Consider the following 14,782-nt stretch of genomic DNA (forward strand, 5'->3'; position numbering starts at 1 on the left):
GGGCGGAATCCACCCCCGGCCTGAGCATAGCCAAAAAAGCCCGGCCCCTTTAGGGTTAAGATAACCGAACCTACGAAATAACTAAACCTTTCTCATTTTTTTTTTTATTATTTACAAACCTTCGGAATAACAAACCTTATTTCATTGTCGGATTAAAAAATCTTCTGAACAGTGAACCATTCTCATTTTTTTCATTTACAAACCTTCGGAATGACGAAACTCATTTCATTTTCCGATCAACGAGCCTTCGGAAAACGAACAATATATTTATATCTAAATTATGAACTTTCAGAATAACAAATTGTCGGAAGAGCGAAGCTTCAACATAATGAACAAACCTTTGGATTCCCGGGAATGGCGAAACTTCGGAACAAAGAGTCTTTCAGAGTAACGAACTTTAGTAAGAAACGAATCTTTGGAATAGCGAACTGTAACGGAATCCTAAACTATGATTTTCTATACGACTTAATGTGTGACAAAAACAACTTTATGCTCTCTTTTAAATGTAATATCCAAACGAAATTAAAAAGGTACCATCCCATTTCACATAGCTTTCCAGTGTATGATCAGTATTCAACAGACATATGATATATGCGTGGTGGTTACCTTGTTTTTGTTATATATTGTATTTGTTCCGTTAAAACGAAATTTCGTTATAGCGAAAGAAAACGGCCGGTCCCGAGCATTTCGTTATAACGGGAGTGCACTGTATAGGGTTTCTGCTACTGTGTAGACAAAATGTGCAATACGTGACATCAATGCAAATGTAATCAGTTTTTACTTCTCTTTACATAAAATACACTAAATAAGAGAAGCACAAACCTCCACCAAGCAGCTACTTTTTACCAATGATCTAGTTCTTCCAGAGATCAGTGATTTCCATCCGTATGTATGCATGCTGAAAATCAGAAATTAGAGCACGCACTTCAATGCATGTATGAAAACCTCAAAAATGCGCAGCTTGACCTCCCAAGTTCTCTGACCCTACCTGCCAAAATATCGAAAATCCTTCATAAAATCCATAACAATTTCCGGATCACTACCAAAATTTAATCATCTTTTCCTTGTGTCATTCCCAAGCGTTGTTGCAAGTTCAAGTTTCATCCCAGTCTGTTCACAACTTTTTGAGTTATTTTGCACGCAGACAAAGAAACAAACAAACCAACGGTAATGAAAACAACCTCCTCCCTTGGCGGAGGTAATAATAACATGCAAAATGAAGTTCTTCCTCATAAGCAATACCACAAATCCCATGAGAGTGAAAAATGAATATAGACACTGACTCTTAGGAGATCAAATACCCTCAGTTGAATCGAAAGCACACATTCACTAAACGAAATTTCACAACTGCACCACACATTTCTGAAATGATGACTACAGTGCTGGAATGCATAATCAGCAAGGATGAGGTTGCAAAAAAAAAAAAAAAGTAGAAAAAAAAAGCCTGCTTACACGTCCAATAAAATTTTGTATTTCAGAACTTCATATTTCACACCTGCAATGCATTTCTGGCCTAGACTATGGACGGCTGAACACAAACTATAAATTTCTTCATAAAAGATTGACAAAAAAATCATTGCACATTTGGCATTCCACACATAATGAAAGACGGAGTTGACCACGTACCAATATCACAAGATTCCTCTCGCTTCCACCACAGTGACCTGTTCTCTGAGTTGTATGTGAATCTCCTACAAACTAAACATCATGCTTTACACAAAGTCGCAAGTAGAAAACAAAATTCAACAATGAAGAAAATCTGACCGCTGATTTGAACTCCATGAGATTTACTCGGTGTCAAATTCCTTTATTGAATTACACCTCTTGCATCCTAAGCTAAGTTACATTTTATCTTCTTGGACCTTCTTCTAAATCATCTTTTCCATCATGTGACAGATGAGCTCACAGCACAGCAGTGTACAGGGATACACCACTGATTTGTCTGGACTCTCCTGCGTGGGTTGACATCTTAGCTGCTTGTTGGATTGCCCTGGATGCTGGCGAGGGATTCATCAATGACAGCCTTGAACTGCTCCAACTAGATGTGGCATAAAAAAAAACAACACGGACACAAAAAAACAAAAAAACAAAAAAACATCAAGGTCACATACAACAGTTTTTTTTATAAAAAATTTTACCATTCACGCAGTGTACTTCTCATTCCAAACACAATTTTTGTCTTCTTCTTCTATGATGATGGCGACGATGACGACTACTGAATGATGATAATAACAATGATACTCATAATCAGATATTGGCTTAGAAAATGTTTACATGCTAACAAAATCAAAGAATAAAATTTATTAGTGGAAAAATGAGCAAAGAAAATGGGATTAATTTTTCATCGTGGCTACTCGGCTTTTTTTTTTTTTTTCTTCATCATTGATGTTGCTCTGACCCTTTTATCTCTGCTGGGCATCATTCATAAAGAGGAATTCCAGTCCAGTTATAAGTTGGTCTGATAAGAAAGAGTTAAATCTCATGAGTACAACAGTGAAAATTAGATCAAAATCTGATAAAAATTGGGGCAGTTATGAAACTAATCAAGTGTAATACATGAAGTTATTTCTGGTTGAATAACTTCAAAATAATGATCAGTTACTGTACGAGCTGAAATTTTCACGGTGGTTTTATTTTCGCGAATCGCCTTTGAACCGCGAAAATAACAACGCGCGAATAACTAAGTTCAGTTAGACCCTCGCAACCGCGAAATTAACAACACGCGAAAATGTCCTCCAAGTAGCAATTCGCGAAAATATCTTTACGCGAAAATTTCAGCTCGTACAGTAGATAATATCAGGATTTGAGACTGGGGCGTAATTGCGTTTGAATGAAAAACTGGAAATTTCAGAATTTTTATGTACAAACTATATGGCAAGTTATGAGGGAATGACATCATCACTTTTACTATTATAGCATATTCTTATTGACTTTTCAATAACTGTTACATGAAAATAAGTGAAACTTCAAAATGTCACAACTTTCTTATTTTTCATCCAATATTGATCAATTCTTAATTGTAGTGCTAAGAAAATTTTACTCCTTCTTTTCAAGCTAACTTTCGACTGCACCAGAAATCCCCTTTAATTGCTAATGCTACCTCAACTGTCAACTTGGTTAAGATAGTGAAGTAAAATGCAATAAAAAAGGAAAAGATGAAGAAAATGGCAGTGATATAGAAGGAGCTTTGACTCTATTATTTATTGGACTTTTTTTGATTTGTAGAATGACTTTTATGGAAAGGAATACATCCCGTTTCTCAGATCTTTTGTAGTAGCTTTCTTTTTTTGGCCTACCTGCTTGATGGTCTCAACAGCACCCATCTCTGTGGCTAGAGGTAGACCAACGTCGATTAGGTCCCTGGCCTCCCTGAGCCTGTTCCCGAGCCCTAGCATCCGTACCCTCAGTGCCAGCAGGTCCAGGTTCTTGCCATCCACTGCCATGGCCTGGTCCAGGACTTCAGCTGCCTTGTCAAACTCTTGAAAGCCACCACACAACTTGGCCAGGTTCTCCAGGACAGTCTATTGTGGTGAAAGAAAGTATAGGAATATATATAAACATTTTTTTTGTTTTTGTTTGGTGACACATCGGTGACAAAATATTTACTAGACTGAGCATCTGAAAATACAAACAGAACATCACTCATCAGAACTATGTCTCTTTTGAGCTGAAATTTTATTGCAAATGATTGCTGGCAGAGATATATGCTCAGAATGATCTTCACAAAAAAGACACATTGCTCAACTTTCTCTTGGATGCTGCTAAAACCAAGAGCTACAAAAAAATTAATTGCATAGCCATAAATCAGTCAAAGATTGCAAGGTCTGAAATTCTGCAAAGGGGCAATTGATTTTGACATTTGTGACCCGCTACAACAAAAGGATCCGAAAGTCAGGGAAGGTCGATTTTCTGAAAATGACATGATATTATTCCCTTACTCTTCCACTCATAAACTCATAAAACTCATAAAAGTACTCGGTTGCGAAGATATCAATGATTTTATGAGAGCATGTGGAGTGGCTTAGGAAATCAGCGTTTTGAAAAAACCACCTTGAAAGTTTTCCTTCAGATGCGATCGTGATCAAGGGGAGACAAGACAGTTTTCACCTCTTGACAATAGAAGGTATGCTCCTAGCAACCCCTGCGCAGTAACCAGGATGCTACGTACTGGCCAATAAAATCACTCCCTTGTTGCTAGGGGCGGAGTCTACATGCAGCGCTAAATCCAAATCTTCGGACACGTTTCTGTTCCTTTGAAAGTCGGAAAATCATGGCCGACAAAAATGCTAATTTCTTGCTTTTCCTTTGATCATTTATTGAGAAACTTCGAAATTTTGGCAGATGATAGACGATATATTAGACTACAAAATTGTGCCAAAAACAGAAATCTGATGGTTTTAAACAATTTTGATGATCTGACTTCAAACTTGATTTTCTCGGCTCAGCCGTCAGGGACTTTTGGACCCTTTTGCTGTAGCGGGTCACAATTTGAAAGAGCAAGAGAATGAATTCCATTGACTTCAACTTCTTTGAAGAGTATGGTATCCATTGGGAAATATGAAAGCTAAACCAACAACAGAAGGAAAATTTGTACCGTGTCCTCAGGGAATTTTTCTGCAGCACGCTCCATGATTCTGAGTCCCTCTGGTTTGTGGTCGTTCGTGACAAAGTCTCGGCAACACAGATTGTAGGAGTTTGCCCCAAAATTTCCGCGTTCGAGAACGGCCAGCATCTCCTCTACTTTGCCCTGGGGGGCGAGTTGGACGATCTTCCGACCCAGTAGCATGTCACTGTCGGGAAACCTGCAGAAAATAATAAATTAATTAATTAATTACACAGAAAAATAGCCCTTTCTCATTGGGAATTATTGTGGCTTAAAAAATCACAATATGTGAGCTTACCATTCAGACTGCAACAAAATCGTGGGAAGTTATGGCACCACAGAAAAATGTTCAGTTTTTGCAGGTATGCACGACTGACTCAACAGTCTGCTGCAGGCAAGTATGATTATTAGGTAACAACAGCATGGCAGGCTAATTGCATACTTTGAATGTGCCAGTGGAGTGTAGAAGTGGAAGTCACATGACAGATATACCTCCTTTTTTTTTTTTTCCTGTTGCAAGAGTTGCCCTTGCAACTGTCACATCAGACTGAAAGTAATGATTCATAGAAAAATCATATTCTGGTTATCAATTCATCATCTCTTTTTCTTTTCTCAGGATGTTTTGAGTGGCTTTTGCACAACTGCCCTGCAACTTTCATAGAAATGACTCAATTGTCCAATGTTAAAAATTTTCACTGGCAGGGTGAAAGACCCTACTGGTGTATATCACACAGGCCCTGTATCCTCATGAACTTTGATGATTTAACATCAACATTTGCCATGGTGGAAACCCCCTGTGTGCCACGTTATTCTGAGACACAAAGGTAGTCACGCTTTGAGAAAGAATTCTGTTTTTCCAATCTATATAACTTCTACAAATTTCTGTTAAGCTGGACATAGTGAGCAAAGTTGAAGAGGAATGCCAAGCTTTGCTTTGATATAAATTGTATGACAAATCTATTTCTATTTATTCTTTAATGGCCAGTTGCTACATTACAGTAAAGGCATGACTTTTGCACATGAAACCGTGAGAGAAACTTAGAATTTACACACAAATTTAGTTGGAAACACCGCTTGATAGTCAATCACCACATAGAATGCAAGCTGTATGTAAAAGGAACAAAAGCGCGAGAAAAGCTTTCATTGTACCGCAGGATTAGGCGATTTATTGATCAGTTTAAGCGGATTAGTGCGTTTGAGCGGAATATGTGAAGTTGGCACGCCGTCGACTGAGTGGGACGTGCGAACGTGGCACATAAAGAGTTAAGGGAAGATTCATTTTAGTACTAGTAATGGAAGTTGCCACAGGAAAATATATCATATGCTTAACAAATTACTCAAGCTCAAGCTATAGAGTATGAAAGTGATGATGTCCCAGTTTTTTGTTATAGCTTATGTTGGGACCAGTTGTGAGCATTGTGAACAACAATAGTATTTACATACTGGGCTAGGAGAGGTTGTTTAGAACCAGTTTCCAAGGTAATGAATAGTTTTGACACAAGTTTGTTACTCGTTAACACTAATACTTCTGCAACAAAAGATTGTCTAACTTTTCAAGTGCAAAATCCACAGAGTGTTCATATGGCCTGTTGGGTATCTCATCCAGTGTGCTGTCAAGGTAATCAAGGGCAGCGTAATCACGGGCCGTTGCAAAGGGAGCATCGACAACCCGCACGAGGGCGCTGTGTGCATCAGGTTCTCGGTCAGTGGACAGGTAGTAGGTGATCATACGGCTGTTGAGGTAGGAGTGGGAGAACATCATGCGGCCCTGCTTGTGAAGAATCTCACCTGTGGATTTAACAGTGCAGATCCACCTGTCCATTACACGTGACTGTGGACTATGCCTATGGACTATTTGATACACCTGTGGACTAGAACTACAACTGGTATCAAACTTGTGGATTACACCTGTTGATTGCAATGTGTAAATTGGCATGTGTTGATTACATAGTCACTGTGGCTAGCACTTGTGGAGTACATACTGGTGTGTGGAATACATACTGGTGTGTGGATTACATACTGATAATTTATTACATGGTGGCTAGTACCTGTGGATTCCATACCGGTATGTGGATTACATGGTGGCTATTAACACCTATGAATTACATACTGATATGTAGATTACATGGTGGCTATCACCTGTGGATTACATACCATGGCCCAATTGTATCAAAAGATAAAATTGATTATAAATTTCCTTACCACACAGGCTATACCCATAGACTTACCATACAAATCAACTACATAATCAATTATAACTCTTCACAAAATGGGGCCCAGTACGCCATTGTGGATTATATGATGGCCAACACCTGTGGATATATAATGGAATGTAGACTACAGTGTGACCAGCTGCTGATAACATATCAATGTGTATGGATAGCAGCCGTTTGGGACTCTTTACACTCTACACTGCCAAAGTCAAGCTCTCTTATGTGGACATACATTTGCTGCCAAGTCTTCCATTTACCTGCTTTGTGGTAGTAATGATGAGCCACATCAGGTTGCTCCTTCTGTAGGTACCCCAAGGCTATGTTCTCCATGATCATCAATGTACTATGGTGTTCTGGCCCACTGGCAATCTACATTAGTGTAAACCATTGAGGAGAAAGACTCTTCAGTGCCTTGCCGCTCAAAGGTAATAAAATCAACTCTGCAGCCTGCATTTGTTGGAAGCTGATTTGAGCACTGTTGTATAGTTCTCGGCGATGAAGACGTACCATGAGAAACACTGGTGAAACCTTGTGTTTCTCTCCAAACTAATGATTGTGCAATTTTTGTCAAAGTTTCAGGTAAGCAAACTACCAACATCAAAGCATTTTATTCTTTCTCCTTTTTCCAGTTGGCAGATCATTTTGGCTGAGGATTACATACAGGGAAAGGTATAAGATGAACTTGTAATATTGCTTTTGAAAATAGATAATTATCACAAGAGTGATTTGACTTGGGAGAAAACCTGATCTTCACAAGTGTTCTTGACTGCACTCTTCTCACAATCAATGAGCTGCTTTCTCTCAAATGTTAAAATGCAGTGTGAAAATTTGCAAACAGTACAGATGGATTCTTCCCCCCCCCCCACTGAGATCTCGGCCATCGGTGGTGCGATCGCAATGAAATTTTGCATGCGTTAGACCCATGTCATAATCTACAAGATTGTGGCACAAGATATTTTGAAACAATCAATTTCTAATTTTAATTAATTAATTATGCAAATTAAGCTCAAGGTCATATTTTAGCCTAATTAAAAGCATTGACAGTCTAATTTTTGATCTGTATATCTGTTTTAGCATATTCAACAATTGTACATCACAAAAACTTCCAAAACTCATTTCAGTTCTTATGTATTTTATTGTTTTCAGAATTTCTTATGTATTTCTGTGTTTTCTAACTTTTGTTTTTTCTTTGTTTTTTCATTGGAAATTGTCACTGACCACTTTTCTACCATAATTAGTGCAAAATTAATCAATGAAAGTAATTAATTGTAAAAATAATCAGGTTTTTATGAATTTCATGACAGAGCACTGTCTTCCATAGGAAATGTACACAAAATCACAAAATTGTGCTCATTTTGGGGCGACATTCTGTTACAAAAATGGGCGTGGCTTCGCAAAAGTATGCGCGGACGTTGCAAATTTGGTCTCAAAAGTTGCGCGAGACTTGAACAAACAAAGTCAAGAAGCCTCGTGACAAGGCCTTCTTGCGTTACAGAATTATAGCGCGAAACGTCGAGGGGGGGGGGCGGATTCCGCCCCCCCCCCCCCCCCCCCCCCGGCCCTTTTAGGGTTAAATGATGTACTCTGTTAACTCACAAGACATCATTTACAACAGAAATTATATTTGAAGCTGTGTTTCATAAGGTTTCTTTTTTGAGATTCCGAAGACATTTTGTCAATAAATTTTTAAATAAGCGGGCACTTAACTATAACAAATCTGTAGGGTTACTGTCTAATAATGAAGTAAACTTACATGTGACCATTCTTAGTCTATTAATTTTGTCAAACATATGAATTTTATCTATGACATTGGAAGACTTCAATCTTACAGCTGTATGACTATCAATACCTCTGATATTTTGAGGGCATCCTTGGTCATGGCTAGCGCCCTCTCTAGCTGGTCGATGCGCATGAGATAGGATCCATAGCTCAAGTACGTCTGTGCCACTGTCGGATGATCTGTTCCGAGGGCGTTGATGCGGATCTCCAGAGCTCTGCGTCATTACACAAGCAAATGAGAAGAAACGGGTGTGACCTTTGGCCTATACTCGTGCTTTAGGTATTTACGCGCTAACACAGCACACATTCCACAATCTTCGAGATAGAACCATACAGAGAGATTGCACTGTATCAAACGCTTCACAAATTGACAAAATGAAGTGACGACTTGTGATGGATGCAGGAAGGCCACCTCTGCATACCAAAAACACACAAAAAAACAGTTAAAGAAATGTTTTGAAGGAAAACAAGGAAAAGTAGAAATTACGCGGTGCGTAATATATGTCCCCGCCGGAAGTAGCATTTAGTAGCAAAATGTACAATATAGGTAAAAAGATCAAGGTCAAAGGTCAAAGAAGTCAAAGGTCAAAATTCTATGTAGAAGTTTTGAAGCCCTCACCTAGTGCCATCACATAAAGCAAACGGAATCGAAATCGGGTTAGAAATGGCGAAGGAGTAGCATTTTGTAGCCAATGTACAATATAGGTAAAAAATCAAGGTCAAAGGTCAAAGAAGTCAAAGGACAAAATTCTGTGTAGAAGTTTTGAAGCCCTCACCTAGTGCCATCACATAAAGCAAACGGAATCGAAATCGGGTTAGAAATGGCGAAGGAGTAGCATTTAATAGCAAAATGTACAATACAGGTCAAAAATCAAGGTCAGAGGTCAAAGAAGTCAAAGGTCAAAATTCTGTGTAGAAGTTTTGAAGCCCTCACCAAGTGTCATCACTTAAAGCAAACGGAATTGAAATCGGGTTACAAATGGCGAAGGAGTAGCATTTTGTAGCAAAATGTACAATTTAGGTCAAAAATCAAGGTCAAAGGTCAAAGAAGTCAAAGGTCAATATTCTGTGTAGAAGTTTTGAAGCCCTCACCTAGTGCCATCATATAAAGCAAACGGAATCGAAATCGGGTTAGAAATGGCGAAGGAGTAGCATTTTGTAGCCAATGTACAATATAGGCAAAAAATCAAGGTCAAAGGTCAAAGAAGTCAAAGGTCAAAATTCTGTGTAGAAGTTTTGAAGCCCTCACCTAGTGCCATCATATAAAGCAAACGGAATCAAAATCGGGTTAGAAATGGCGAAGGAGTAGCATTTTGAAGCAAAATGTACAATATAGGTCAAAGGTCAAGGTCAAAGGTCACAACTGAAATTCTTTATAGAAGTTTCAAAGCTCCCATGTAGTGCTATCAAATAAAGCAAACAGAATCAAAATCGGGTTAGAAATGGCGAAGGAGTAGCATTTTGAACATTTTGATCACACACGGACGCACGGACGGACGCACGGACGCACGGACGGACATACGGACGCACGGACGGACACACGGACACACACACGTACGGAGCCCGTTTCATAGTCCCCTGCTCGAACTCGTTCGGCGGGGACAAAAAAATGTTTTAGTTTAAATTGGGTGTAGTGCAGATACTTAGCGGTGTACATCAACTTTCAGAAAAAAAAAACAAACAACAGCATACATTTGAGAAACATAATTGATTTCTACGAAGAAAAAAACATACTGAATTTAAAAAAAAAGTATGCTGGTTGGCAGCACTGTGGATGGAATACACAAGCACTTGATTGATGGAATTTAAGGACACCTCCAGTATAAAATGTCAACTAGAACTATTACTGAATTAATATGATTAATCCCTCCACTAAAAACTGAGGGAGTTAGCTCAAACCACAGTGTTTTGTATGCTTTCATTTATAGGGATGGTACAGTATTGGTGGAGATGAGAATTGGGCTTTTAACCTTTTGCAAGATACCAAGAAAACATTTATGATATAGTACAGAGCATACTGTTTTACGAGGAATTCAAAGTTTATTTGATGAAAATTGGGTTTGGAATGACTGAAACATCCAAAAACAAAGTAAAACAAAGCGATCGTAATAAAGTGTGAGTCCCACACTTTATCAGAATCGCTCTTTTTTGGATATCTCAGCCATTTCAAAACCAATTTTCATCAAATAAAAGTTGAATTCCTCATGGAATTACATGCTCATTCATATTTCATATGAGGTTTCTCATTATCTCTCCAAAAAATGTTAGAAACCTGAAGTTAGGTCTCAACCAAAACTATACGATCCCTTTAAAAGAAATACTGTTACCACGGGAATGCATTGTTCCACATTGATGAAAGATAAAGTTTGTGCATTTACATACTATTGGGGTCACATGTGCCAAATTTCAAGTCAAATGCTCAAAAACTGAGGTACAGTTGAACCTCTCTTATCCGGCCTCCCTTTATCCGGATCTCTCTATTATACGGACGTAATCTCGCCGTGATTTTTTTTTTTTTTTTAAATAATAATGGGAGGAAAGGGGGATTCCCAACTCCTTGAGAACTCCTACACAAACACACATGAATTACATATTACTTCCAACATCAACATACACCTCTATTTTGGGGTCTGTTACTGAGTGTAACAATGAAAAGGTTGCAGTATACACATTACTACATGTGGTACTACAATGGGCTACATCAGTACATGTGTATGTATATGTACATGTATAAAGCATTGAGTCTCCCGTATCCGACCAAATCCCTTATCCGGATGAGCTCCGGTCCTGACTTGTCCGGATACGATAGGTTCAACTGTACATGTAGTTGGCTCATTCCACAAATGCTGTTGCCATGGCAACACATATCTTGACACTCACAAAAAAGTGTCTTGCATGACAACATAATGTAGTGACTATAAGTGTCAAATTCCAACTCAAATGCTCATAAACTGAGAGCAGTTGGATCCCCAAAATTTTGTGTGATTTGTACAAAAACTGCTGTTGCCATGGCAACAGATTTCTAAACACTCATGAAAAAGTGTCTTGCTCAACTACACATTACACCAATCACATATGCTGAATTTCAACTGAATTGCTTTAAAAATGACATAGCAGTTCGATCCACATTTTGGTATGACTTTTACGAAAATTTGCTGTTACCATGGCAACACATTACTAGATGCTGACAAGAAAGGCGTCTTGCACATTTACATATGATAGCGGTCACACTTGCCAAATTTTACATGTAGGTCAACCGCTCATAAAATGAGGGAGGAGTTTGATCCACAAGTTTTTGCAATGGACAAACTGACCATCTAACTGGCCACCCAACCTCCGGATGATTCCTATAATACCCCCATAAGGCCTACATACTACAACTGTGTGAGTGAGGGTATGACATAGTTTTGGCTGAGATGGGGATTCAGGCTTTAACTTCTTGTGAGATACTGTAATTACATACGATTCCACGAAATATCAAAGAACAAACAATTCTTAGAGGAGTACAAAGTTTATTTGATGAAAACCAGTTTTGAAGTGGCTGAGACATCCAAAAACAAAGTAAAAACAAAGCGGTGCTGATAAAAGATGGGACTCACCTTTTATTAGGATAGCTTTGTTTTGGATATTTCAGCCATTTCAAAACCAATATTCATCAAATAAACTTTGAATTCCTCTTGGAATTATATGCTTTTACATATTTCATTAAAGGTTTCTCATTATCTAAAAAATTTATTCAAAAAAAAGTTGAAATCCTGTAGCCCCATCTAAACCGAAACTATACCATCCCTTTAAAATAGGTACTCTGCCACACTGTATGATTTTCAAAACCTTTTATACAGCGGTTCCACGTCTTCCATTCCTTTATCTGCAAGGCGCGCTGAGCACATGGCGAAGTTCATGTACGTTCCACCAATGTCGGGGGGAAGCTGGCCGAAGAACACTTCCTCATAGATCTGCAGTTGGTGTGTCAAGCAAAGGGCTCTTGCGAAGGATTGATCGTATTGAAAATTTCTTTCGGCATTCACTTGGCCACAACAAGTAATACTGATACACGTAAGGTACATAAAATTATGTGGTATTTGTGTGCCTGCGACCATGCATTAACTAGTTTAAAACATGGTTTTTATGCAAATTTGGAATCAAACGCATACACTTTGAAGGCTTCCCATTTTTTGACAGTTTGCTGAATTTCATATTTTGTTGCTTTTTTTTTAATAGGGTTCATTGGGCCAATTCTGTTCTGGCAAATTTACCTCTGACCATGCTGAATAACAGATTCAAGATGCATTGTCTGTTTTTTCTTTTTATATGTGAAAGTTTTATTTCAAAAAATATGGAGGGAAACAGAACTCCCAAACTGTAACTAAAAATGAAAAGGTCAACTACTCCCTTCAGGAGCACAGAAACAGTGCCACAATAGATATGCCAATGATTGAATTTGAGAAAATGATTTTTTCCTTCTATAAACGTCATGCAAACATCAATCATTATGTGCTAGCACACCACTAAAATGTTCTCCTATATGAGCAGAATATTCTAGATGTTCTGTATGGGGTGCACGCCCCCTCTTTATTTTTTTGTTAAAACAAAATAAGTAAAAAGAAAAATGGGGGTGGGCGCCCCCCCCCCCCCCCCCTTTAAATGCGTCTCTCCTTTATGGAATTCCTGGATCTGCCCCTGGTTCACTGTCTTTGCTCCTAAAGGAAACGACAATCACTGATGACCACAGTCGGAGAAAGATCCCATTACCTTGAGACTCTTTTCCAGGACAGGGTAAGCACCCTTGTAGTCTTCCTTCCCGTACAGCACCATCCCAACGTTGTTGAGGGCAGACGCCACCAGTTCGTTCATCTCACCGTGAACTTCTCTGTGCAGATCTAAAGCACGCTCAAAGCAATCCTCCGCCTGCTCACACACACCACAAATTAAGAAATGTTCTTTGCAGTGCAATGCAAATATCCCGGGAACAACACAAATTCATACCTAGCTTTCACACATACCGAGAGTGCTTAATTTGAAACATGATTGTAATGACGCATCGCAAGAATTGTGTTTCAAAATTAAGCATTAGTTGCCGTGTGAATGCAAACTGGAATCACGGAGGGTGATCTGAATCGTAATTCCAATCGTGTTTCAAATGATGGTCTGGAGGTGTTTTCCAATCACATTTCGCCAGAATTAAGCAAAAAACAACCATGAGAATGTAATTCCAATCGTGTTTCAAGTGATGGTCTGGAGGTGTTTTCCAATCACATTTTGCCAGAATTAAGCAACAAAACAACCATGAGAATGTAATTCACCTCCAATCGTGTTTTTGGGGGCAGAGCTTGCGGTGACCTTTCAAACCCCTCCGCAGAAAGATTGCATTCCTCAAATGCTGGCACTGCAGTCAAAGCATACGCTACTTATGGCTAAAGAGTGATTGAAGGGAACTTGGAAAGAAACCAAACCTCCCCTCCTTGCTCTGAAATTAAAAACTGCAGAATCTGTGAAGCCTTCCTCGGTCGTATGAATGAACGATAATTCCAATGGTAATTGCAATCATGTTTGAAATTCAGCATTCAAACATTCTCGGTATGTGTAAAAGCAAGGTTAGTTGCATGACACTTTTGTAATACACATGAAGAGCCGGGGCATTCTTCATTTCACTACATTCTTCTTAAAGGCATAATTTACCATTTGCAGATGAAACAAAAACCCAGCATTAGTCCTTTAAAATAGTTCTAAAATGTGAGTTAGGGATAGAAACACCCACTGTGAAAATTTGAATCAGTGAAATCGATCTTAAGTATTGTTCAATATACAAAATGTGAACAATGGTTATAATAAAAATGCTTCCATACTAAACCGTCCACAGTTATGATTTATTGAGAAAAATACTGACATCTCCTTATATTTTAGGCGCTATTGCAAAAATTTTATATGGGAGGGTGTTTCTGGTACAGCAGACCTACACATATGCATGAAAGGCAATATCTTGAACTGTTCCCAAAGGTGAACTGGACCTTTGATAACTGAGTACGAGTCGTAATGGCTCGAGGATCAGTGGATAACATCACACACTCTCAAACTCGAGTTCCTTTAAAGCAGTTTAATATTAAAATAGACTTACACCATGAAACACCCAAAATATTTAGAAAGAAATTATGATGATCACAGCTAATCCCATTGAAGGTGATACCAG

General features: G+C 38.6%; 1 protein-coding gene across 1 annotated transcript in view; it reads right to left on the reverse strand.

The window, feature by feature from the left end:
- Positions 1-1,536: 1,536 nt before the first annotated feature.
- Positions 1,537-14,782, reverse strand: part of LOC140231726 (TPR repeat-containing protein DDB_G0287407-like) — a 31,160-nt gene continuing 17,914 nt past the window's right edge. The window contains exons 17-24 of the mRNA XM_072311879.1: positions 13,348-13,503; positions 12,427-12,551; positions 8,666-8,810; positions 7,074-7,185; positions 6,154-6,391; positions 4,595-4,802; positions 3,297-3,521; positions 1,537-2,038 (exon numbers count right to left, since the gene is read on the reverse strand). Of these exons, the coding sequence (XP_072167980.1) occupies positions 1,970-2,038; positions 3,297-3,521; positions 4,595-4,802; positions 6,154-6,391; positions 7,074-7,185; positions 8,666-8,810; positions 12,427-12,551; positions 13,348-13,503 (1,278 nt within the window). The 3' untranslated portion in view covers positions 1,537-1,969. The remainder of the gene's footprint in view (positions 2,039-3,296; positions 3,522-4,594; positions 4,803-6,153; positions 6,392-7,073; positions 7,186-8,665; positions 8,811-12,426; positions 12,552-13,347; positions 13,504-14,782) is intronic.

Source organism: Diadema setosum, chromosome 8 (genome assembly GCF_964275005.1).
Source record: "Diadema setosum chromosome 8, eeDiaSeto1, whole genome shotgun sequence".
Classification (NCBI taxonomy): Eukaryota; Metazoa; Echinodermata; class Echinoidea; order Diadematoida; family Diadematidae; genus Diadema; species Diadema setosum.